The sequence below is a fragment of the Harpia harpyja genome, chromosome 2 (genome assembly GCF_026419915.1).
Source record: "Harpia harpyja isolate bHarHar1 chromosome 2, bHarHar1 primary haplotype, whole genome shotgun sequence".
NCBI classification, from domain to species: Eukaryota; Metazoa; Chordata; class Aves; order Accipitriformes; family Accipitridae; genus Harpia; species Harpia harpyja.
The window spans coordinates 63713742-63738645 of NC_068941.1; the positions used below are offsets into that span (position 1 = coordinate 63713742).

Below are 24904 nucleotides of genomic sequence, written 5' to 3' on the forward strand. Positions count from 1 at the left end.
TTAGTCTTCATTTGAGACACTAGGTCCTTTACAGTGTAGTTTCTGTTGAATAAATATGAGGTATTTTCAAGTGTAAGTCTCTTAACATCCTGCCAGTAGAAAATACCTGCGCAAGTGGATCACTGTGTTGCAGTCAGTCTTTAACTAGAAACAAAAAGGAATTTACTCTCTCTTCCACATGTGGTAAAAGCAATATGTGATACTGCCTTTTAAAATAATCCTTTCGGGCACAATCCAGGGGGTGTCATGTAAGTAGAAAAATAAAATAAACTATTGGAAAGAAGAGTATGCTTCAAAAAATGCAATCACTTTGGTTTAGTATGCTGGGAAGACTTCTATGGAATGAAATACTAATATAAAATCAAATGGGTTTGAAATTAATTCTTTTTCTTACTAACTTTTTAGAAGAAGGTCCACAGTGTTATGAAATCAAGGGAAGTCTTTGTACTAGCTTTGAGTTTTGGATCAGGCAATCCTTAGGTTTTATTTATTTAATTTTTTTAAAATGTATATAGATACGACATTTCTTTTGTTCTTGATTTTGTTGATATATGCACCAAAATAACTTCAATGAAAGTTAAGAGGAGTTAAGGCCATTCAAGTATGTATTACCATCTTGACTCTGAAACTTTTATCCTGTGTAGGCTTAAACATGTACATTCTTGTTCATTATTTTAGAAAGATTGCTCCCACATGTTCATAAATGCTACTCATAAGGTTTGCAAACTTGACCACAACGTTTCAGTTACGGTTTACATCAGTCAAGCTCCTGTGGAATGTACTGTGCAACAAGCATGCTGGAAATTATTTCTGAGAGGGTTCATGGAGAAAAAACAGCAATTGTTATCATTCAGGTAGAAAACAAGAAAAAAAAGAAATCCAGAAATGCTGAATGTAAAGGGCTGCACATGCTTCCAGTATAAATTCCTGTCATATACACGTGAGGGATATAACTTCACCGTTAAGTATTTTTCTTATTCTAAAATATGGAGAACACGGCTTTAATTAGTAAGTTATAGATGGCTTTCACAAAAACCCAGAAATCAGTATAGTTGGTAAATTGCAGAGGGAAAATGCATATATTCATTTCAAATATTTTTCTACCTCTGTTTAAAATGTCTTTGCAATGAAAATTTCAGACCTGCTGGTAATGTGGCAGATATACTTTTAACCTTCCACAATTTTGTTTGCTTTAAATGAAGAATAGTTTGTGATTATAAATAACGATCATTAATTCTGAGCAGCATCATGGAGAATACGAAATGCATGAATTATAACAACACAGATTTTAATACAGTGTAGATGTATTAAATAAGACATTTGAGGAGTCATTCTAAAATGCCATGTATGTGAGTATGTAGTAGGCTCATCTAGGTTTTGATATGGCAGTAAAGAATATGATCCAGCAAAGATTTATGCATATACAGTTCTGTGGCAGCATCAAGACCATATACTGCAGTGTAAAAGATGATACAGAAAATAAGCAAGTTTCCAAAATTTGTATTAGTATGATTTTATATGGTTATTTTAATTGCAGGTAAAGACAAAGGCATTTGTCTCTTGAAGGTTTCTGCATTCATTGATAAGCATCTTACATACCATTATTGAAACAATACTGATTTTTTGACTCAGTGGTTATTAAGATAGCATTGCAATACAGTACCAGCAGACTTAGAGTAATGGAGTTCAAAACGAGAGCGTGAATTGGGTTTGGGACTTTGTGCACTGCCAAATTCTGAAACTGCTACAAAGAAGTGGCATAGCTGGAGCTATAATGAGAACTGTTACGAAAAGTCTTGCATTTCTTGAAATCACAGATGTTGATATTTATTAAGAGGGAACTGGAGGAAGAATCCTTTGGGATTCAGCTGGTTCTGAGCAGAACCCTGGTACAGAGCAGTAAGAGGGAAATAAATCATGGTGTGCAGTTAACAGGTAGGGGTAGGTAATGAAATAATTTGTAATCTAGTGTCAGCTATTGTGAATCTTTCGTTTTTTATCTCTCCGCAATCAATACTTGCCAGCACTTAATCATCTCCAGGTCGCTTGCAGGTGATAGTGCTTTCAGTCCCTGTTCACTGCACTGCAGCCTACCCCAAGTGCTCCCCCTCTCCCTCCCTGTGAAGGATTAACCTGGGCATCTGTGATATGGTCAATCTGACACTTCACAAAAGATGTGGAAGTTGATCTAGAAGAGGGGCTCCCAAATGCCTTTATCCTGGCACTACCATTGGCAGCAGCAGTTGTGGTGGACAGCTTCCAGCTCCAAGTTGGACTACGTATGAGCTGTGTACTGCTGGTTCCCTCATTGCTGTTCGGAAGCCTGTGCTCCGAGATAATCTGGTTTGGGAGGGCTGGTTTAGCTCATTCCCACATGCTGGAATTTGTATTGCTTTCTTCTGAAAAAGTTGGGGGATATATAGGTTTTAGGCAGATGAAAGAGTATAATCTAGGATTGAAGACTGGCACGGGTAGCATTTCAGATCTGTCCCAATAGGCTTCCATGAGTCCTTAAAAAATACTTTTATCTTTATCACATTTGTCTGTGAAGCATCATGTGCTAGTCTTGAGATGAGTTTATTTGGGCTCTTTCAGCTTTTGAGTTTGTCAAATAAACACTTACAAACACCTTTTTTTTTTTTCTACAGTAATGCCTTTTTACCCTTTGTCTTGTTTCCTCCTTTTTTTTTTTTTTTTTAATTATTTTGTGTCCCTGTCTCAAATTATGTGATATACAGAAGCTTTGCTTCATTTGGTAGAATGTGGCTCACAGCTGAGGGCAGTCAACAAAGAACAGATCAAGTCAGCCATTTTTATGTTGTAGCTTACTCTGGATATTTAGCATAAAGAAAAGCAGTTACTTACTATTGTTGAACAGAGAATCAGAAAAAAATGGGTAGAGAGGAATGATGCTGTAACGCATACAAATGGCAAAAAGGGGTTTGAAAAGGAAAAAATGCGAAAATGTCTTACTTTTGCATAGGCTGCAAGGCAATTTTTCTTCCACCAGATAATCAGTAAATTTCAATCCAAAGGAATTATGGGTTAAGCATTATGTGAAAATCCTGCAGATTTAACAAAAATGCTAATAAATGCTAAATATGAATAAACCAGAACATTCCTTCCATTCCTCCCCCCCTCAAAAGCATGAAAATGTATTTTGGTTTTGCACAGCTGATTAAATTTGACTTAGTTTTAGATGGCTCTTTGCTCCTGTGTGTTGCCAAATGACTTCCTTTGTGAATCCTTGTCTTTTGTAATGTTCTCTTCCAAATTTTAGAGATTTTGCTGCCTCTTTCCCATTTCCTGTGCAGAGAAAAAGCCCTAGGGTTTAATTTTCAGTAAGAGCTTCTTGGAGATCACAGCAGAATTTGGTGATGGTAGTTGTGTCGTCTTATAGCCTGGCTCATCCCAGGCCTGGGTCACCTCTAAGTTCTTCTGTAGGTAACATAACCACTAGCAGCTAATAATTAAAGAGGAGGGGCTTAGCAGGGAAAGCTAACAACTCAGTTAATTTAAAGGCATGTTAGGGAAGAGTTACTCCTAGGAGTTGTTTCTCACAAATAATTCCTGCAGTGGAGATGTACTGAGAACACTTCTGAGGTGAGAGGTCCACCCTGCAAATTAATGCATTGGGCCATATTAATAGGTACCACTTCATCTTGGAGCTGAGCTGGACAGCCTGGGAGAGCTCATCTTAGAAGGGGCCACTAATTACAGGAATACTTGATTGGGTGAAGCTACAAAGAGGTGGCTCTGGGTCTCTCAGCAACCAAATCTGTCCCACCTAGCTCTTGTTCAGGACTGTGGGTTTTCTGTCCTTGTGGGTAAGAGGAGAGGGGCAACCCCAACATCAGCTCCTCCTCCCAGGCTTTACAGAGAAGAATGAATCTCAGGTTGCTGTGGTGCTAAATGCACTGCTACTTGCTTGAACGTACCAGTGAAGAAACTTGAATGGAAAATGAGAGGGTGGATGGTTTGTTTGGGGGTTTTTTTGGTTTTGTTCTATTTTTTAAAAACAATGCTAGACTTTACAAAACTACTTTTTCAGCAAGAAATCTCTCTGCACTCCTTACTAATCCTCCTTCCCCTCACTGTCCTTTTCTTGTGCTTTCTCTCTAGAAATATTTGATTTTTACCTTCTATGTATCTTATCCTTGTATATATCATTGTGTTTCAGTATTTCTAGTTCCAATAGTGTTAGGGTCTTTTAATGAAAGTGCTAATCAAATGGAAATCCTAATGTTTCCCCCTAATTGCTGTTTATCAAAGGCTGTAGCAGCTGTGGCCAACATTCATATTCAGATTCATTTTGCTTGCTTTTAAGATCATAGTTAAAGAGTAATTTCATTGTCTGTTCCTAATTTATATTAACTTTCCTTGTTTCAATCATTTGTTTTGGTAAGTAACCGTTAGAGGCATGTCTTCTCTCCCCTTTCCTCCAAACGCCATGGTAGAGTGGAGTAATTAGTTGAAGTTTGAGGTGATCTGTTCCCTAACCCATCCTGTAAATATCAATGCTAACAACAGTGTCTTGTGTTTTTTTTCTTTTCCTTTTTCTTTTTTTTTTTTTTATCAATGTGCTTCTTCCTGTGTGAATAATTATGTGTCTAGAAACAGCCATGGAGTGATTTTGCTGTACTGAATGGGGGAAAGATTAATAGTGACATTTGGAAGGCAAGTATATTGTCAGATTTTAGAACCTTTAATACTATTACCCTTGTTTTGCATGGCAGTGGCTGTTTTTTTCCCCTTTTATTTTTCCATGAATGTCATTCATAACCTAGGCCAAAGTGAATGGGGGTGTACCGCTAGGGATGTCTAGCTCACAAACATGCTGCCTTTTCTGATCTTTCCACTTGGAATGGATTCAGTCTAAACTAGCAGGGCAACTGCCATGACGTAACAAATAAGATGCCTGCACTGAATGAAATGCAGCTTGAGAATATATGCATGCCTCTTTCCAACTTCAGCCAGAAATACTATCGCTTCTTTGCAGGGAGAATTTAATTTCCCTTTGAAATAAAAAATAACACGGTGGTGTACTTAATACTATATTAATAGCACTTAATACTATACTAATAGCACTGCCTTTATCTCTAGGATCTGCATGCAGCCACTGTGAACCCAGACCCAAGTCTGAAAGAGTTTGAAGGAGCAACGTTACGCTATGCCTCTTTGAAGCTCAGGTACAATGACTTCAGAAGTCTCTTTGGAATGACCAGCTCCATTTTGTGCTGTGCTGTAATTCTTATATGATTTTAAGATTGATCTTGTCTTTTTTTTTTTTTTTTCCCCTCCTGTAACAGAAATGGTCCACAATCTGATGATGATGATTCTTGTAGCATCAACAGTGATCCAGAAGCCAAGGTCTGTAAGAATATCCACAATGGGATAACAATCAAAAATTTGCAATTGTAAACATAACTTGCAAGGTGCAGAATGTCTCCCGAAGTTTTGAAATCAACTCTACTCCTCCACTTGGCATAATGTAGGTTGACCATGCAAGACTAATTCCGTTAAAGGAATTTGCAGATTTAAAGCTTCTTTCAGTTTGGTCAGGAAAGTGTGACTTGCTTTAAAATCACATAAGCCAAGAAATTGAATGTTACAGCTCAAGGTTCTACTGTCCAACTGTAATAACCGACACCTTGCACAACTAAGTGAGTTTTCTGTCCTGAGTGAGAGAGGGCTCTGTTGTTTGTCATGGCTGGATAGCTTCCTGGGGAGTTCAGTGTCAGAATTTGCTCCTTATTCTTGAGTTTGTCCCTTTTCTAAGTACTTTTCCTTGTTTATGGGGCTGCTTGAACTCACAGCTAGTAACAAGGAAGTTACTTTTTAGAACAAGGAACTTTGTATTTTAGAACAGAGAATGCAACCTAGTTTCAGGATTAAATTCACAGAGAAAAATTAGACCATTGTGTGAAAAAGCACTGTAATTAAATCAGAGCCTTTACTGTTGTAATCTAAGGTTTTTGAGGAGAAAGATGCAGCAGAAGGTTTTGAATGCTTGTATACATATCTCCAGATTTGTCTTGTTGACAGTTTTGCCTTGTGCTTGCATCCATTTTTAAGGATGTATGTGAATGTCTATAATTGGAAATCCAGGGAATTTAAATAAGTGTTTTGGCTGTGCCATACACCTACAGTGACTGACAGGATCAGAAGCTACTTATATGCAGGAAGACAGTATGTACCAGAGTTAGTAATTATAATAGCATTAATGGTATATTTTAGGAGAGAAAACAGACTGATCAGGGTACTTACACTTCTTTGTCATCTTGATTATTTGGCTTGTGATGTTTAAATCAGATGTAAATAAATGTATTTTGCTTGGCAGGCTGGCAGTTAAAAAGCAAGGGTTTCAGCTGTGCTCATTACAATGACAAGCACTAAATTCTGAGCAAAGTAAATGGAGTTGGAGGAGTGATGAGCATTAGGTACCAGTCCTCAGAACCAGAAAGCTGTTCCTTTCATGATAAGCCTTATGGTATGGAAGGCATTATAGGGAGGCAGTATTTTGATATGTCTCTTTAGCAGGTGATTTGCACTGCGTAGAATTAGGAGTCCTTCCTGCATGGAGAACTATGGCAGTATTTGTGTGGACAAATAACTCGTGTCATAATCTCCCTTCCTTCTCTGGCTTGCTGTTTAAAGCTCAGAATTTATGGAACTGATACCCATTGGGTGTCTCTGAAATGGGTGATTGTCAAAAGCGTGTCCTCTTTTGTCTACCACAGCTGGTTTTGTTTCTTCTGTTTGGGCAAGACCATGCTGATGATGCTTAAATAGGTAATCAAAAGTGAGCGCTGAAACTTTCACAGAAGTGGCTGAGAGGAGCAAGACAAGAAATAGAAGAGAAACTATACAGGTTTATTTGGGTTTTTTTTAAATCACTTGAGTCAAAGCACATTACCTGCTATCTGTCACTGCCTGATGGGGATGTTGTGCAGGGGCAGTAGGGATTGTGTGTGTGATCCTGCAGGTGAAGCTCATGAAGCGCTGATGTTGCTTTGCAGCAGGAGAGGCTGTGGGCAGAGCTGTTCAGTGCATCCGCCTCTGCCCCGAGGACAGGACAAGCAGCTGCTACATGGCCATACCTCACAGGGATGGGAAGTAGTCCGGAAAGAGCAGGGAAAACCTTCACCTGTGGAAAATGCTCTGGGATCCTTGATTTTGACATGGATGGGAAGGGGGTGCGGTGGTGGATTCGTTGCTAGCCCATTTTACCCAAAATACTGTGAGACTGAAAGAAGTCTGATAGGATTTGAAACTAATGGCCTGAGACTTGGAAAATCAGATTTTTTAGCCTCTTAGACTCTCCTCTGCCACATGATGTGCCTTAACTATATTTGATTGAAGCTTGCTTTTGCGTGGCAGCAAGCACAGATACTTTTTCTTCATTTCAGAATAAGAGAAGTAAGCTTTTTTAAACTCTAAACTCTCTGTTGGAAGAATTTGTTAAAATAAACCTTGAGATCTCAAACTTACTTAAACCTATTCATGACAGTACATTTGAAAAAAAATTAAATTACAAAATTAGATTTCCTCAATGGCACTGAGTAATGCTGTCTTTCAGCAAAGGGAGCCATGCCACCTTGTGGAAAGCTGAAGTAGTTGTCTTCCCCCAGAGTCAACTTCTGCAAAGATTGTAGCACGGCAAAAATGTCAGTTTGGGGAAAAGTGTGTCATATAATTCATGTAATTCTTGTAAGAAAAGTGATTTACACAGTAACACAGTTAAGCATTCAGAATTGTCAATAAACAACAAATGTTTCTGTATACATCATGTGCTTAAGATGCAGTTCAGAGCTTCATATCCTTGGCATCTTGGTGCAGGTTGTTGGCACAAGGCCATAAAAGAGAAGGGGAAGGCAGAGAAAGGGGAGAATAATTACATCCAGCTTCTTGATTTCAGTAATTTATTTTGGTAGGAATTTCTTGAGGAGAAGGCTCATTGCACTTGACAAGGATCCTAATTTTGCATGTGAAACATGCACAACTAGAAATGAGTTTTGAGTTGGTACTTCCCAGGAGGCAGATCATAACCTTCCTGGTTAATTTATAGAGCAACCTGCATCTTCCTAATTGAGTTTCAAGGGAGGTAAAAAGATGCTTTTACCAATCCTGGACAGTAAATTCCTCTGGGCTGTCTCTTTTTACATTGTTGTAAAATATGATAGCCATGTGTAAAAGTATAGAAAGATGCTAAATTTTTTCCTTGCAGTCATGCAAAGAAACTGAACCTCCTGGGAAACCTATCTCTGTCCCTAGGAATGGAATGAAAAATGGTAAGCTCCTGTGACTCAATTTATCCCAAGTCTTTTCAGAATTGGCCTGCTTGGCCTGACATTTGGGCTTGTCTTTATTCTCTCCTTTTAAATGTGGTTTTCTGCTAAGACTTAATGTAGCTGTGTTAAGCATGGATTTTCCAATTCCCTGTCCACATTAGTCTGTTCAGCAGAGCTTCACTTTCCAGCCTTGCCATTTTAGAGTAGTTTCAGCTGTGTAATGATGTCTAAGAATGGGAAGAATGTATTTATACCTGCGGAAGTACTAGGCAGTTGCTCCAAAAGTCTGTTTTCTACTTAGAAACCAGTAAATGCTCAGGATCTCAAAGGAGGAGAAGGAGACATTCTCCAAGAGGGGTGGAGGTAGGAGATGCTGATACCAGGTATTTAAATTTAATGACTTACCTGTAGGTGAATGAAAACACAGTTGGAGACATGGAAAGTGAGTTGGTGATGAACTCCTACAGATTACCTAGGCTCTAGGGATTAACCATTTGGGCTTTTTGAAGTGTTGTGAGGCATGTTTCTAACAAGCTGACTTGTCAGACCATTTGTGGCTGTCATGAAAGTGGCCTGTAAATAGCACTATCAAAATAATTTTACAAAATACTATGTGACCCCCAAAGAGTTAATATCTCTCCCGCTTTTCTTGCTATGGAGGCAGGTGTATGTGTTTTGGAGACATCCTACTTTTGCTTGTTTCTGGTCTTCTTCAGAAGCAAATATCCTGGCTAGACACAGGACCGTTTGTATATAATCATTGTGTCTCCTTGGTGATGGAGATAAGTCTGATTTCTGATGCAAGTGAAGACTTAATCAGAGAGGAGGAGTTTTTGCCGTGTCTAGTAATTCCAGGAAAGGATCATATTTTCACACTGAAGTCCATAATTCTCTCTCACAGTCAGAGTAACTTCTAAAATTATTGGTGCAAACAGGGAGCATTCAACATTTTCCAGCAGTTTCACAGTCCACCTTGTCCTGCATATAATCTCATCAGCACGTGAAACACTACAAAAAGCCTCAGTTCAAGTAATTTCAATTAATGGACTCAATTCAATTAATTAAATCTGAGGAGTTTATTCCATCTTACAAAAAAAGATTCAAAGAAAAATTAGGCATCTTCAACAGTTTTTCTTCCAAAATGGTACTTCTGCTTGTTTTTTTAACAGGAATTTTTTTTCTTTCAAATCCTTGGTTTTCATTCTCTGTGAAATAGGACCTGTTACAGGGTAGAGGACTAGAAGAAATCTTGAACCCATTCCTTTACCCTTATAGGGAACCATGATATATAATCCCATGTATTAATTTCAAGTTTCTTAAATGTTTTGGGGTTTTTTTTTTTGCCCTGACTAGTCTTACTGACAAGCTGATTCAAGTATTACCTTCTTTTGATGATCAAAAACATTTTAACCTAAACTTTTTGAGGGCATTTTTTTATGCTCTTATTGTATGTTTAGCTGTCTTCTAGTGCATTTATAGCAGGCAATTATGTCTCTTCTTCAGCTTAGTTTTATTAAGGTAAACAAGCCAAGTGCTTTTAATTATTCATAATGAGGCTAGGAGGGTTGCTGTTGTCTTATGAGTCCCTGTTTCCCTGACTGTTGTAGCAGCTCTGTGTTTTCTGTCTTTAATTTTTACCATGGGCCATCAGATTTGTTGCTTTGGGTGGAATTTTTCCAGGGTCTTGTAGGGTAGCTTTAAAATGTCCATATTCTCTATTGGAAAGTTCTTGACAGATAATTTAATTTAATTTTTCAACTCCTGAGTAGCTAATCATTTTAGTTGCAACTTAAGCCATAATTATAACCAGTCTTTGTAAATTTGTAAGAGTGAGTGGAAGAAAAGTTCTGGTCTTCATCTTAACAATTTGAATAGCACCTTGGTCAGGAGGGGGGAGTTGATTGTGTTGTTTTGTTTTGTTTTTTTCAAAGAATCTTATTGCCAGTAGCTGAAAGTTTCTTGTGAACAGCAGAGTTTTGTATTTTGGGTATTAGCCTAAAGAGTGTGTACATAGTTCTTTTAACGCTAAGCTACTACCAATAGACAACTAAGTGTGTCTTTGGGGATACTGATTTTTGCATTGATGAGATAGTGTGGAAATGGTTTCACGAAATGCAGGAAAACAGATTATGCTCAGTGCTCATGGATCTTCCTTAAATTATGTTCTTAAATATTTTAAATCAAAAGAACTATAGAGTAAGAATTACATAGTTTAAAAAAAATTGTTGTCTTTTGGTATTGGCTTATCTTAGGCTTTCAGAGGGAAGAATGATAATCTGGGAATAAAATCTTAAAAAAAACTAAACAAACAAAAACCGAACCTAAAGCCAAATAAACATTGTAGTGGAGGTTGGGGTTAGGCTTTTTCCTTGTTTCTTTTAAAAACAAAAAGGTGCCCTTAGTCTCTTCCCCCTTGCACCATCTGGGTAGTCATTTTAGTAGCTTTCAAAACTATGAGTCAAAACACAGATCTTCCGTTTGAAACGTCCAGTGAATAATCAAAAAGAGGTCAGTCTTGACAATTACTATAGTATAGGAAAAGTTCATCCATCTTTCCCCTTGCAGCTTCTGGGTAGCAATGGTGAGTGATGGGGACATCAGTTTCTAAACTGGTTGGTTGTTTCTGAATTTGGCTGTTTGCCATTAACAACATTAAGGCACGCTCCCAGCTATGGAGATGCTGCAGGTAAATGATGCAGGTGCTCAAAAACATTCTGCTTCGAAAGCAGTTTTAGAAATAGCAGACAAAAGCACTAAAATACATCTCCTCGACTTTTTTTTTTTTTTTAAATAGTGTCTTTTTCATTTTGTACATTAGAACTTTTGGAGAGTGTGTTTGCTCATTCATTATCTCTCTGTGATCGATACTTATTACTACTGACATCTTTTGTGTCATTAGGTGATGTTATAAGTCATAATGTCATGATGTGAGGTACATCATAATACAGATTTCCCTCTAGAGGATATTTGCTTCCACCTTGTCCCTAAATGGAGTCTTGTTTAATCAAATATGAAGATTAGTCCAGGGCAGTGGAAGATGTAGTGTTTTCCCAAATCTAAGGGATTTATTTTTTTAATGGTGTACAGAGTTACAATATGTTTAATTGTTATATATATAATATAAATATATGGGGTAAAGTAGTTTAATTTCTTGAGCCCTTCAAAATTTATAATTAGATCTTGCAAAATGTTACATGTCTTTCACTCCTAGAAATCCCACATATCTCTGGGATCTAATTAGATGCAAACCTATTGTGCAAGGACATGGGTGACTGAACAGCAGGAGACAGGTAGAGGGAGAGATTTTACTTGTAGCCTTCCTTAGAAAAATGTATCATAAAGCCATTCCTCACGTGAAAGAGAATGAAACTGCTTTAAAATTTGCCATTAATTTCCAGGTTTGTAATGTAATAATTATGTCTTGAATTTGGGGGCATGTCATGGTTTTGGCTGGGATAGAGTTAATTTTCTTCCCAGTAGCTGGTATAGTACTGTGGATTTAGGATGAGAATAATGTTGATAACACACTGATGTTTTAGTTGTTGCTAAGCAGTGGTCAAGGACTCTGCAGCTTCTCATACTGCCCAGCCAGGAAGTAGGCTGGGGGACACATGAAGTTGGGAGGAGACACAGCCAGGACAGTTGACCCAAATTAGCCAAAGGGATATTCCATACCATAAGATGTCATGCTGAGTATATAAACTAGGGGGAAAGCTGGCTGGGGGCCACTGCTCAGGAACTGGCTGGGCATCAGTCAGCAAGTGGTGAGCAATTGCATTGTGCATCACTTGTTTTGTTTATTCTAATTCTATTACTACTATTTTTTTTTTCTTCCTTTCTGTCCTATTAAACTGTCTTTATCTCAGCCCATGAACTTTACTTTTTTTTTTTCTGATTCTTTCCTCCATCCCACTGGGTGGGGGCAGTGAATGAACGGCTGTGTGGTGTTTAGCTGCCTGCTGGGTTAAACCACGACAGGGCATTATCAGTATTTGCTTTATTAAAGTATACTGTACATAAGGTTTGCATTGGGCTGCCAGATTTCTACAGGATTGGGAAAAGAGAAGATAAAATATAGGAACACTTTTGTTTCAAATCAAATCAAAATATCTTCTTGGCCTGTAAAGTTCCAGTATTGACAGCGACTTTGTCTGCTGCAGTTCTGTTGACCAGGAATTGTTGTTGGAGTAGTAAGAACATAGATAGCAATTACATTACAGGAGGATAAATGATGCAGATGGAGCTGTGTGGGTCACACTTTTCCCTTGAAGCGTTTCCTACCTTATGAGTCGCCAGGTCGCATGGGCAGTTTAGGTGCACGCCAGTGACTGCTCTCTCCACGGGGAGGTAGCTTCCCTGGCTGCCAGCTGGGTAAGATGGCGCTGGAGCCAGCATGCCTTGCCTCTGAAATTGAAACTGTGGGTCACTGAATGTGCTTCTGTGGCCTCCAAGTAAGGGGAAGTCATTTCCAAAGTGAAACAGTGCTGTTAAAAATTGTAGCTACTCTACCAAGAAGTGCTGGCTGGCTGTGTTTGAGAAAACATGAATATACCTGATATTTTGTTTGTTTGGTTGGTTTGTTTTTGTTTTTTAATGATGCCGTTTCTTCAGGTGGTGGCTGTTTTAAGAAGAGTTTTCTATTGCTTCACTAGGTTGAAGTGCCAGTGTCATCTTCAGTACCATTTCTCATGGAGATGCACGGTGCAGCTTTTCTTGGCTGAGGTCTGTGTACATCTTGCTGTATACAACTCTGCACTTCCTAATATTTTACTATTTGGTTTTTTTAATTGGTTTTAATCAGAATTTATTCACTATTTTCTGGTGCAGCACAGTAAACTCTTTCTGGGCCAGCAGTACTTTGTGTATCATTGACAAAGGAGCCCTCAGGAGTGGACAGAAACTGGGAGAAGAAGCAGTCATCATCATACTCATGTCCCACAGGGAAGAAGCTCCTGTTGCTGTTCTGCAGGCTGATGGATTCAGTGTGCAGGCAGCTCTCAGTTTAGCTCAGCCTCTGCTGATATTGCTGGCAGAACTCCCCATCAGCTTGCTGGCATCTTTGCTAATACACTGCAGAGGTAGTCACAGCTTGCAATCCTTCATACTCCCCACTGGACACTGACCATTTCACCTCTAAAACAATATATAGCCTATGTCAGCTCCAGCTTTAGAATGGCCTGTTGATCATGAACTGCCTCTTGAATGTCTGTTCATCATCTTGCTGCTACAAAATGAACGGATCAAATGATTTTTTTGTATTTCTCTTCAATTATTTACATTAGCTTGCTAGTTTAGGGCAACTCAGGGCAATAGCCTGTTCTAGTCTGCAATGTCACAAAGTTTACCATTTCATTGCATAGATTTTTAATGAAAAAAGTGCAAAGTGTGTATTTTGTGTGTGTAATATATATATAAAAATATATATTTATGTATGTTATATATACGTTATATATTGTATATACACAGTTTGAAAACAGCACGGTACAAGCTTGGTGGGTTATTTGTCCGTTGTGGACCTGCTGAAAGGAACATTCATGGAGGAAGTTAATTTAAAAATCAATTAAAATGGAACAGTGTGTTGAATGACAGAGCAATATTTAGATAGCTCTAGCCAGCATGTATATTTATTTTGGTATTAACTCTAGCTCTAAATTTCACTTTAAAAAAAGAGTAGTCTTCCTTGCCAAAATTTCTTGCATTTCCTCAAAGGGAAAAGGGAGTGGGAGGTAATATGTATCTCTTAAGAGATTTAAAAACATGAGGTATGCAGTACATCATAATACCATGCTGCTCCTATGCAGGTATGCATTATTCCATATGCTTGAAGATGATCGCGCCACGGTGCTGCAGGGAGGCAGTGTGACAGTAAGTGGGTCCTCAAATGTGGGAAGCCCACCAAGGCTCAAGGTTTCTGGACTCACAATTCATGTTTATCTGAGTCTTTTTCAAAGAGTGGGAATCGATCAACAGTGATTTAACTTCATTGTCTTTGGATCCTGTTGTAAGCATAATTTCTGCAGAAAACAAATTACTCTTAACGATGTTGCTTCTAAAGAGACATGAAATCCTGACTCTAGTGAAGATGGAAGGTTTTTCTGCATTGATTCAGTAAGGTCAAGAGTTCACCTAAAGCGTGTTTTTTGGGGGGGGGGGGGGGTGTTTTGGTTTTTTTTTTTTTAAGTTGGATGTCATGCATATTACCTTTGAAATTATGCACCACAGTAAAGTGCTGCTCGGTACATTAGAACCACTTACATCAGCCTGCAGAAAAGCCCTCAGAAAAATACAACATTTAAGGTTAAAGTTAACAAATGCAGAGCATTAGTTTTTAAGAAATGAATGCACACATTCTTTCATGCCCTGTAAACTCCTGCAGGGCTTGTCTTTGCTGACAAAGCATCGATGTGTGTGTTGGGGTCATTTTTGTGTGTTGCAGTGTAACGAAACCTGCTTGAGTTATCCTAACAGTTCAGTTGCTCTGCAAGATAGACCCTAATTTGTGCATCATTGCAACTATCATCCTTTATTAGTTTCTGGTGAAAAATATGACTGCCTTTTCTTTACTGAGGAAGCCTGTTTTTTATTTCACTGTATTAAAATGAAACCCAAAACACCCTTAGCTCAAAGCAAAGTCCATAAACCCATCCCTTTAGGGTGTGAAGTCAAGGTATCTGCAAAGCATCTAAAATCAAAGCCTATTCTTTACTGAGAAGACTGGAGAAAAGAATAAGGTGATTATAATTTCTTCTTCAGAACTACATATAGCAAAAGGATATTAGTAGAGAATAATAGTGTCCATTCCATTTTTTGCTCAACTGACTACATTTTTTACTTGATTCAGAAACACAGTAATGAATAAGAAATTGGGATTTGAAAAATCTTGAACCAGCACAATGGTCCTGCAACATTTTCTTGCCTTGATAGAGCAGATTTGACCTCTGGCTGTGAGCCAGCAGGAACCACTGAGACAGAAGTATTAAACTCAAAACAAGAGAGGGACTTTTGTCATCCTATGGGTTGGAGTCTGCAAGTCTGGAAGAAATGAGACTGTAGTGTCTTGGAGAATGAGTAAGGGACTGTGAGAGCAGAAAGTTCAATATTGACCTGCTCTAGAGAAGTAATTTATTATAAAGGTTATTTTACAGTATTTGTAAAGCCCTCATATTTTATTCCACAGAAGTTTAGTTTATAATTATCTGCTTGAAATAGCAGTTATTAGTGGATTTCTGAATTCTGTTGTGGCCTGAATATCTGTGTGCTTATTTTTGTATTGCATGCACATTTTCAGCAATTCAAATAATACAGCATGAACTGCAACAGAAAGCTGGAAATGTTGAAAAATCTTATTAGTATGTTTTTGATTCTGCATTTTGAAATTTTTGTAATTAAGAATTTCTGTGTGACAACTGTCAGTATTTCTCTGAGAAAATGGATGCATTGTTGTCTATTCATGTCAATTAAATGAAAGTGGTTGCTTGTTCATTAATTGCATAAGATCTCTATTCTTTTGTTACTCAGTTTAGCTTTGATCATCTCCAATATTTTCATCTGGAATCAATGCAAGCTTTCTTGATGTGTAGCAGGCAAATATACTGGAACATACTTCTGTCTCACAATTGAGTGGCTATATTTTATGATACTTGATCTTCTAAAGCACAAAATAATTTGATAGTTTGTTTTATTTTAAAACTGTTAAAGAAAATGTCAGTGGAATTTCTAAGATTGTGTTGGCTGCATAACATGGTTAATTATGTGACCTACATGCTGTGTCTCAGGCACAAGCCTGCTCAGTTGTCTGTGATAAAAGGCCTTATTAAATATGATAATGATTTACGTATGTCTGCAGACAGATAATAACCTTTAAAAAGGAAAAACATGAAGGGAAGCAAAGGGAAACTGCTCAAAACCAAGTCCTGTAGGCTCAGAAGTAGAGAAGAAATTAGTAGCACAGATTTAAATCATCAAGGCAAACATGCTTTAATGTAGATGTTCATACTGGCTACCAACAGCTGTGTGATCTGAAAAACAATTAGTCCATGGTTTTGTAATGTATGTTAGTTTGTTGTTCTCAAACTGATGTTCTAATCTGTTTTCTCCCTGTACTGGGATCTTTTCTACCCATGCCCTTATGATCCATCCAGTTTCAATACTATTCTACCATCAGTCATGTGTAATTGATCTCTTGTCGTCTGTCTAGTTGGGGGATTGTATTTGCTGTGGTTTTCTTGATTATTTTTTTTTTTTTTAAAAGGTACATGCTTAGCACTACATGAGGCAACAGCTAGAGTGTGGTATTTGCTTGTGTGCAGAGATTTGTCACAGTTCCGTGTTCTTGTCAAAGCTCCTTCCAGAGTTCCTCTTGGAAAAGCTGCTGCAGAGCAGAACCTTACCCTGTGGTGAAGGTTTTGCAATGCCAAAGAGCAGAAGTGTGATCCACGGTTCATTCATTCCTTCACCTAAAGCTGGGGAGCTTTAGGTTTGATGTTTTAGATCAGAACTGCACTGCGAGGGAGGTTTACAGCTTTTTGCAGGGTTTGGATTACAGCATTTATGAGTTTGGTTCTTTGGCTACAGATCATTAACCCTGAAACATTAATTGGATTTGCAGCCATGCAAACATATGCTCCCCAGAACTGTAAAACTGAGCAGTGATACCTCTGTTTTCATTTCTGTTCACCTGTCTTTTCATGGGGCAGTGTGTGATAAGGTGGCGTTTTTTCCCTGTGTATTTTCTTTGCACAATGTCTTGTGTGGCCTAGCAGGAAATGTGAAGTCTCCAGTCGAAGTGAAAGTACAAGATTATTGACATACCATGGTTTAAATGACATTTTTTTTATTTACTTCTTTCAGACATGCAGTGTTCATGGTAGTATCTTTGATCTTCCCAATCCCAAACAGCAGTGATCCCAATACAGTATACAATTCCTAAATCTCTTTCATTCTGCTGTATTTATCAACTTTGGGTTTTTTTCAAACCTGTTTTTCTTTGCCAGCTCTTGGAAAGAGTCTGGAGACAAGCAGATAGGAAAATCATGTTTCACTTATCTTTATTCAGATATGGTTATTTAAAACATGCTTTTTAGAGTTTTGATTTTAAGATAAAGCAGAGGGTCTGACCAGGCACAGAAAACTGTAAGATTTTATTTTCAAAGTTAATACTAATAATGTATAACATGATACAAAGGTTATTTGTTTATCTCTAACGAGAAAAGAAATTAGGTAGACTACTGTAAGTCAAAAGTTGGCATCTGGATTACTTTGAAATAATGGTAGGCCAATAATTATGATTTGCAATTATCTGTGAGCCTCAAGTAGAGGTACTTAACCAACTGGCATTACCAGGAATGTCTGTGTTACTGAGCTTATAGACTCTTAGTCAAGGACAGCTGCACGCTGGTTTTCAGCTTGGCTTGTTTTGATGCTAGATGTTAGTTCAGGAGAAAAGAGGGTGCATTAGCAAAGCTCTTTCAGGTTGAAGGAAGCGCTTTGTCTCTTGGCTAGTAAGTATCATTGGTGGGAGCTGGGGAACCATGATGCTGTATTAGTATGCTAGAGAACAAAGCAATTCTGCTAACTCAGCTAGCCCTGGTTTAAGAATTAGGTTGTACCTGATTGGAGACACTAGGTGGTTTGTTTCTGCTGGGTTTTGTGCTTGTTTTTTTTAAAAGAGAACCTCTGAGTCAATTAAGGCGGGGGGGGAACCCCAACAATAAAACATGAAGTGGATCTTTTATAATACAGTTGCTGGCAATATGCAGAGAGAGGGATGCAGGCACGTGTCCACACGCTTCCACCGCTTTCCCACTCCATAGGTGTGTGTGTGTATATATACTTCCGAAATACTGATGGTGAATGAACCATGGTATGTATCACATGTTACTCTGAGACCTTGGCATGAAGGTCTGCCATCACTTCTGAGTCATGCCAGCATGTGTATTCAGTTAACCAAGAAGTAGAAGGTTTTTGCTCTTTACGTGTATTTTGAGCAAAAGAATGTTTCTTTTATGTGTATACTCAGGTACATGCATTGCCTTGTGGGTGGGGTGTTGGGTATTATTGAGAGTTTTTTGTTTGCAGTGAGTCCTTGGGAAATCGGTTTGTTTTGATGAAGCTGTTCTGAAGCATTTTATTTGGGTTATGGTAAGGGCTTCTTGTAAAACACACAAACAAAAACTTGCCAGGTGCCAGAAGCCAATGGGGTTTCTCACATCTACCTAGCTTGGAAGACCTGAGAGGGAATGGAAGCAGGGAAAGAAGCCAAGCCCTTCACATGGAGGGGAATACGTGGGATAGACAAGAATGTCCCATTCAGCTCGCTCTACTGTCATGACAGTGGGCTGGGAGGGGAAAGAAATACAGTGGATGCCGCCACTGGAGAATTTTAAACATAGAACAAAAATAGCCAGGAAAAAAATACCAAACCAGTTCATTCACCGTCTTTACTAATAAGAGATTTACCTGCTGTCAACTTGAACTGATTGTCTTTCACCAGTTTGTTGCCTTCCTAAGATACACTCTGTTCAGTGCAAGGACTGTATTTATCTTTGTGTTCAGAAGGCAGCTAGCAAATTGCAGATGTGGTTGAGATATGAAGAGTAATGAGGAAACAATATGCTTATTGTATATATTTAGTTCTTCACATCTCTTAGGATGATTTAGAAAATGTTTTTTCTTTGCTAGTATTCTGTTATTCAATTTAATATTTAAATACTTATTAAAAAAACCCTTTCTTCTGGCACAGTAAAAATCTGTATTTTAAAAGCCTGCAAAGATAAATATTTAATACCCCAATGGGCATCGCAGCACTTTCAGCAAGATTCATGAGCATCTGATGTGCCAAAACCAATTCTGCAATCTTGAGATTAGATGACCTTAATAATTGCTAAAACCTGAATATTTTAGTATCTCGTGTAGCCCTGAAGTGAAGAGCACCCCTGAGTGGTGACCCCTCCTTTGTTTCCTCTTTCACCTTCTCCTTCATCTCCCTTTAAAATCATAAAGTCAGGGCTTTTGCGGGTTTCCAGCACAGCTGGGTCAGGAAGCAGCAGCGCAGGAGAATTTGCATGTTGGTTTCCTTGTCTGCAAAGCAAAAAAAATAGTAATAATAAAAAAATAATAATACATCCATTAAAAAAATCTGGAGGTGTGAGAGGCTTTAATTTTTTACCCACACTCACTAAAGGGTTTCACACAATTTGCAGAGTGTATTTGCTGGCTGATGGCTTAGATGAGATGCATCATCAGTAACTCGTTGAAGTAAGTACCAGAGGTACAAGAGCCAGGCTCTTAGGCTGGGTTTTCTGCTTGGTGAAGTAGGCTGGATGAGTGTGTTCTGCAAGCTGAAAGAAGGCTGAAGGAATAGAGAAGTTTTAAAGGGAACTCAATCTTTCTACCCACTGGTGAATTTTATTCCTCCCTTAGTTTGCCAAGGATGATGTATTATGCATATTTAAAATACCTTGGTGTTTTGGGGTGTTTTTTTGAGGACAGTGGTTCCCAAATGGCACACCAGTGATGGTGCGTCAGCTTGGATCTACTCACTGGTTTCACAGCAGTTTTTACAAGGCGGCAAATGAATATTCAGTGTCAGCTTTTGAACTCTGAAGCTGGTTTATTTACTGCATCTCAAGAAGAAGGATTAATTGGTAAGCCCAGTGTGGACCTGCTGTTGCTGTTCCTGGGCCGCGTGCCTGTGTGGGCATGGTCCCACTGGAGGCAGCGGGGCTCCCAGCAGTCACCGGTGCCGGTTTCCTTTGAGCAGCTCCCAGGATCATTGCCTGCCTTCCTGAGACCTGCAGGATGCTGCTGACAGCAAAGCAAGCTCTGTGGCACAAGGCGGCACCGCTGGACAATGAGTGTTGGTCTTCGCAAGGTCAAAACTGCGCTGACCACCTAACAGGGCACTGGATTGACTGAAACATTTGCAAGTCAGTTTACCAGAACAACATAGCATTTAAGGACAGCATAACATTTTAGAAGAAACGCATGAATACCACTGAAGCAAGCAGGATACCAAGGACTGAGTACTAATTGACGTCAATACTTGATCTGTCTTGGCAAGGGGAGGCTCGGGATGAAAGAGATGTTATACAATGGCAGATTTTCAGTTGTTAATTGTAAATTGTCTCACTTCTACTTGTGGAGCTTGTACCTGTCAAATCCTGCATCTATGTAGGAGGCATTGTGGCTAGCAAGGATTTGGGTATGAGAACTGAGTGCAAATTCATGTCAGTGCTGGTGCACTATCTAATCACTGACTCCAGCAAAGAGTCTAGGGGAAACCAAGCTTGGAGATGGGGTGGGATTTGATTTGGCAGTGTTCAGTGGTGGTGTCTGTTGCTATATTAAATATCTAGAAGAAAGTAGGAATTTGGTATGGGGTCATTCAGGAACTATTATTGCTGAACCTTTAGGGACCATCATAAATGTTTGGTGTGCCTATTAAGGAGGTACACCAGTAAGTCTGTTATGCATCCTTCTCTGGCAGTGCATTGCACTTTGAGAATGAGATACTCATAAAGTTCTCTGGAGGAAATCTTGGTCTCATAGATGAACCCCCTTCGACTTAGTGTGAGGTCTGTATTTCACTCGCCCTAGAACCTGAGAAAAATTGGGGGTGTGTGTGTCAGAATTAAAGTTTTTTATTCTCTACCCTAGTAAACATAGGGTAGAGATTATGCCATTCAATTTCGCCCATTTTATTTTGTTTGCAAGAAGCACCATATGTGCAAAGTAATGTTTCCTTGGCTTGTTCTGCCAGCTGAGTGCTGTGGTTGGCTAAACATCCTTCTGCTAAAAAAGTGTATCATTAGATAGTTTTATTATAAAGGTAATTTTTAATTTCTTCTAGAAAAAGCATGCTTTCTTCTTATGATAGCTTATCTTTTTGTTAGTGCTTTGAAATTTGTTATTGTTTGCTACCTTAGTTATACTTACTGTAGAAACAATTGCTGTAATCCACAAAAAGAAAAGAATTTCTGGTTAAAAGCCAGGCAGTGAGATATACTGCGAGTGTGAATCGTACAAAAGATGTAATCCAGTAGTTTTTTTCTTTATCTTCAATTAGAGCTCTAGATACTAGCTAACATTTCAATTCTACTGTATCTATAGTTGTGCTTTTTCCTTTATTTCTCTGTGTTTGTGTCCCCCCCACTATTTCTACCACTCCCTCATTTCCTCCTTTATATTAACAAAAGCATTTTCTTGTAAAGCATTACTGTTACCTCCACAGATACCTTTCCTGGCAAGTCATGTATTCTTCTTTGTTCCTTTGAATGTTTTTACTTTGCCATTCTCAAATTATATTTAAATTTACTTACCTTTGAGCATAAGGTTGTCTGCAAGGCCTTGATTTTGTTCCCCTCCTAGCCAGGGATCTTTAACCTTGACTGACTAGTTTCTTTTTCATGGCAAGATTTCCATAGCTGGATACAGCAGTGTGTTGTGTGCTCTGATTCATGTTCAGATATTTTCTGGTTTCTTTTTAGTGCTTTGCTGTGCGATCTCTGGGCTGGGTAGAAATGGCAGAAGAAGATCTTGCTCCTGGAAAAAGCAGTGTTGCTGTGAACAATTGCATCAGACAACTCTCTTACTGTAAAAATGACATCAGAGACACTGTTGGCATTTGGGGAGAGGTAAGAACAGGGTGAACTTCTCTTCTCAAAACATCCTTCTCATGTCATAAAACATGTTGAAAGAACAACTCTGTAGGCAAGTATGTCCATGCTCTGTGTTTGGGATTTCCCTATCCCAGCTGGCACTGCCAAAAAACATAAAAGGGTTCAAGGAAAGTGTCAATGGTTTTGTTCCAAATCTTTCTGGACAGCAGATGTCACAAAGACCTCATCTTCGTATTTACACCTGTACTAGTACACACCTGTACAACAGTGTTGGGACAAACTGTTGAAATCAGTGCAAGTCTTTCTCCTGACCAGAGATTTGAAAGTGGTGCTTTGAAACAGCATTTTCACACGTTTCCCAGTGACAAAAGGGCTTCAAGGAAACTCAGACTGGTGTGACCTGTGCTTCTAAAATGTATGAGGAAATTGAGACTGATGGACAGGTGGCTTATTTTAAGATGATTATTTTATCAGTCTTTCAGAAGGAAATTAGTTTTATGTCATTAGTCTGTCAGTTCCTCTCCAATAAGTCTTGAATCTGTTTACCAGTGTTATCCAATTTTGAAGGATGCCAGATTCCCACACACTAAGGGAAAAACAGAGAGCTCAGCTCTGTGCTTTCTTGGTTTGGTGATGGGTCCGTACACCATCAATTGAACCAGGCAAGCACTGTGCTTCTTTCTGAATTGGCAGCAAAGACCGGATAATGCTGAGGGAGCGCAGGGAGAAACATGAAGGAAGCTAGAGGTATTGTGGTGTGGAAAAGAGGTGTGCTGGGGACAGATGAAGGAGTGGAAGGTGTGGAGGGATCAGTAAGTGAAACAAGAAGAAAGGAAAAGCTGGGGTTATGGTGGTGGGACGTACAGAGCACATAGGAGACAAACCTGTAGAAAAACATCTTCGTTATTTGATTGATCATGGAGCAACTTAAACTTCAGCCAAATCTTAGTCTCTACCTCTTTCCTGACCTGTTTTTCAGGAGGGTTGCACTAATGTGGATTTACTACACAAGATCTGAATGCAAAACTGATGTAAGAGTGAATGGTGTTACCTTTGCTGATATTTGTGCGATCTAAGAGAAACAGCACTATCGAACAGAAGAGGAATTAAAAGAAAGACTTGTCTGTTTCAGTAAAAATTTTAGGAATAATATCCTTCAGTCTCCCAAGTTATTGTTACAGTCTAAGACTTGTGTCCAGTGTCCTGGCTATGATCACAACAATGCAGAGACACTTCAGAGGAGCAACTGCGAAAAAGTGCCTGTTTAAAAATGAAAGCGATGTTTCAAGGGACACAGTTAGAGTGCCCTGTCTATTTAAAGTAATTTCAGAAGGGTATTTTATGTAAGAAGTTTATATTGTACATATAAATTAACAAGATAACATTGATCTCCCTTCTCCTTACTTCTGGGAGCAGTTTTATTTAGTTAATATAGCTAGACAAACAATTAGAGACACGTCAGTCACGGACTTACTGCTGACCCTGGGAGGGAAAAAACCCACTCTCTTTATATGCATGTAATTCCATCCATTTTCAGATGACAGAACTTTGATCAACTTGAAATATATCATTTACTTTGAAATCATGTGCTTTATTTTGGTTTAAGAGTTAATGTTCACATTTTTCCATATTTCTCTCTGTCAATCCCATTGTTCTTTGTTGGAAACCCTTGCAGGTTTTCAAGACAAACTGATGAAAAGTTTTGGTCCTCTTGAATGGAAGTTTTAATTAAGAATGCCATTCATAAAAAAATCAAGAAAAATCAGCCTGACAAAACAATAGAGATACTGTGCTTGAATAGGTGGCCCCTGAAGTAAATTGTCTTCTTGATTTTAAAAGAAATCATTACAACCACACTTTTCTGCTGGCAATTTAATGCTTCAAGAGTGATTGGAAGAGGCACATTTTAGAGAGGAATCTGAAAAAAGTGTGCTCATCACTGACATATCAGATGGAGCACATACAGCAGAAATCTGTTATGAAGGTAGAACTGATGGCTGCAGATAGGAGTTTTAAGATTGCCTAAAGATTTATTTTAGCTAGAATGTAATGAAAGTGTAATTGGGAAAAGGACCATCCCCAAGTTTTAATGATTTTTAAAAAAAGCAAACCAAAACACACTGTGGGTTAAACACCCCCCCCCACACTCTGAGTAAAATCCTGACCCTGCAGAAGCTTTATCGCTGGCTTTAATGTGGGTTTTCATGCCCTCCACTCCCCTCCAAAAGAAATTCCCTGTAAATTTCTAACTTCTGTGTTTCTGTAAAACCTAAAAAAACACAACTCATCTGTTTGTGTGGCTACTTTGCCATGCACTATATTCCTGTACATTACCAAGTCACTTAGATGAAAAAGATACATTGTTGCCATTGTCCTATATACCACAGTATATAACACTTCCCTGAAAGACTGCTGGGATTGAATCTTTCTTTCCTTCATGCGCTTTCCCCGCCTGGCTCTTCCCATGAGAGCTTTCTTCATTTTGGACCATCAGGTCTCTGCCACTCTTCAGCAGTCTGAGACATTGAGGCCTATGTTCAAGCTCCCAGTCTGTCTAAATAATTTTGTCTTGCCCTATGCAGTGTTTTCATCTCTAAAATAGCTTTTGTGTAATAAGGCAACAAAACTTAGCAAAATATATTGCTTCTGGCTGCAGCCAAGCTATCCCTTGAGCATTGCAAGGATAATTTTCCGTGACTTATGTTGCTTATCTGCCCATTCTCCTCTTTTCCAGCTAATTTGGATTCAGTTTTATTACCCTAATCCCAGTGTATTTTGCATGATGAACAGATTTTACCTTCTTGTAATAATTTCCTTCTGGAACAAATATATAAATAGAAAATGGGTCCAAAAAGTAATCTTTGTGACACTTTGTAACATTCTTCACACAATCTGTTTACTGCTTCTGACCTCCAAGCAAATTTCTCACCCTTTTTCTTTGTGATGACTCTGTTTTCTGTTTGGTTTTCTTCATCATCCTGGTCTGCCTGGTAT

General features: G+C 38.6%; 1 protein-coding gene across 8 annotated transcripts in view; it reads left to right on the forward strand.

The window, feature by feature from the left end:
- APBB2 (amyloid beta precursor protein binding family B member 2) overlaps positions 1-24904 on the forward strand; it is a 201518-nt gene that overhangs the window by 129992 nt on the left and 46622 nt on the right. For 5 of the 8 annotated variants that reach the window (XM_052780182.1, XM_052780184.1, XM_052780185.1 and 2 more), the window contains 4 exons: positions 4615-4677; positions 5104-5189; positions 5310-5370; positions 21779-21925. In XM_052780182.1, coding sequence (XP_052636142.1) covers positions 4615-4677; positions 5104-5189; positions 5310-5370; positions 21779-21925 — 357 coding nt within the window. The remainder of the gene's footprint in view (positions 1-4614; positions 4678-5103; positions 5190-5309; positions 5371-21778; positions 21926-24904) is intronic. The other 3 variants (XM_052780188.1, XM_052780189.1, XM_052780186.1) reach the window with 1 other exon arrangement.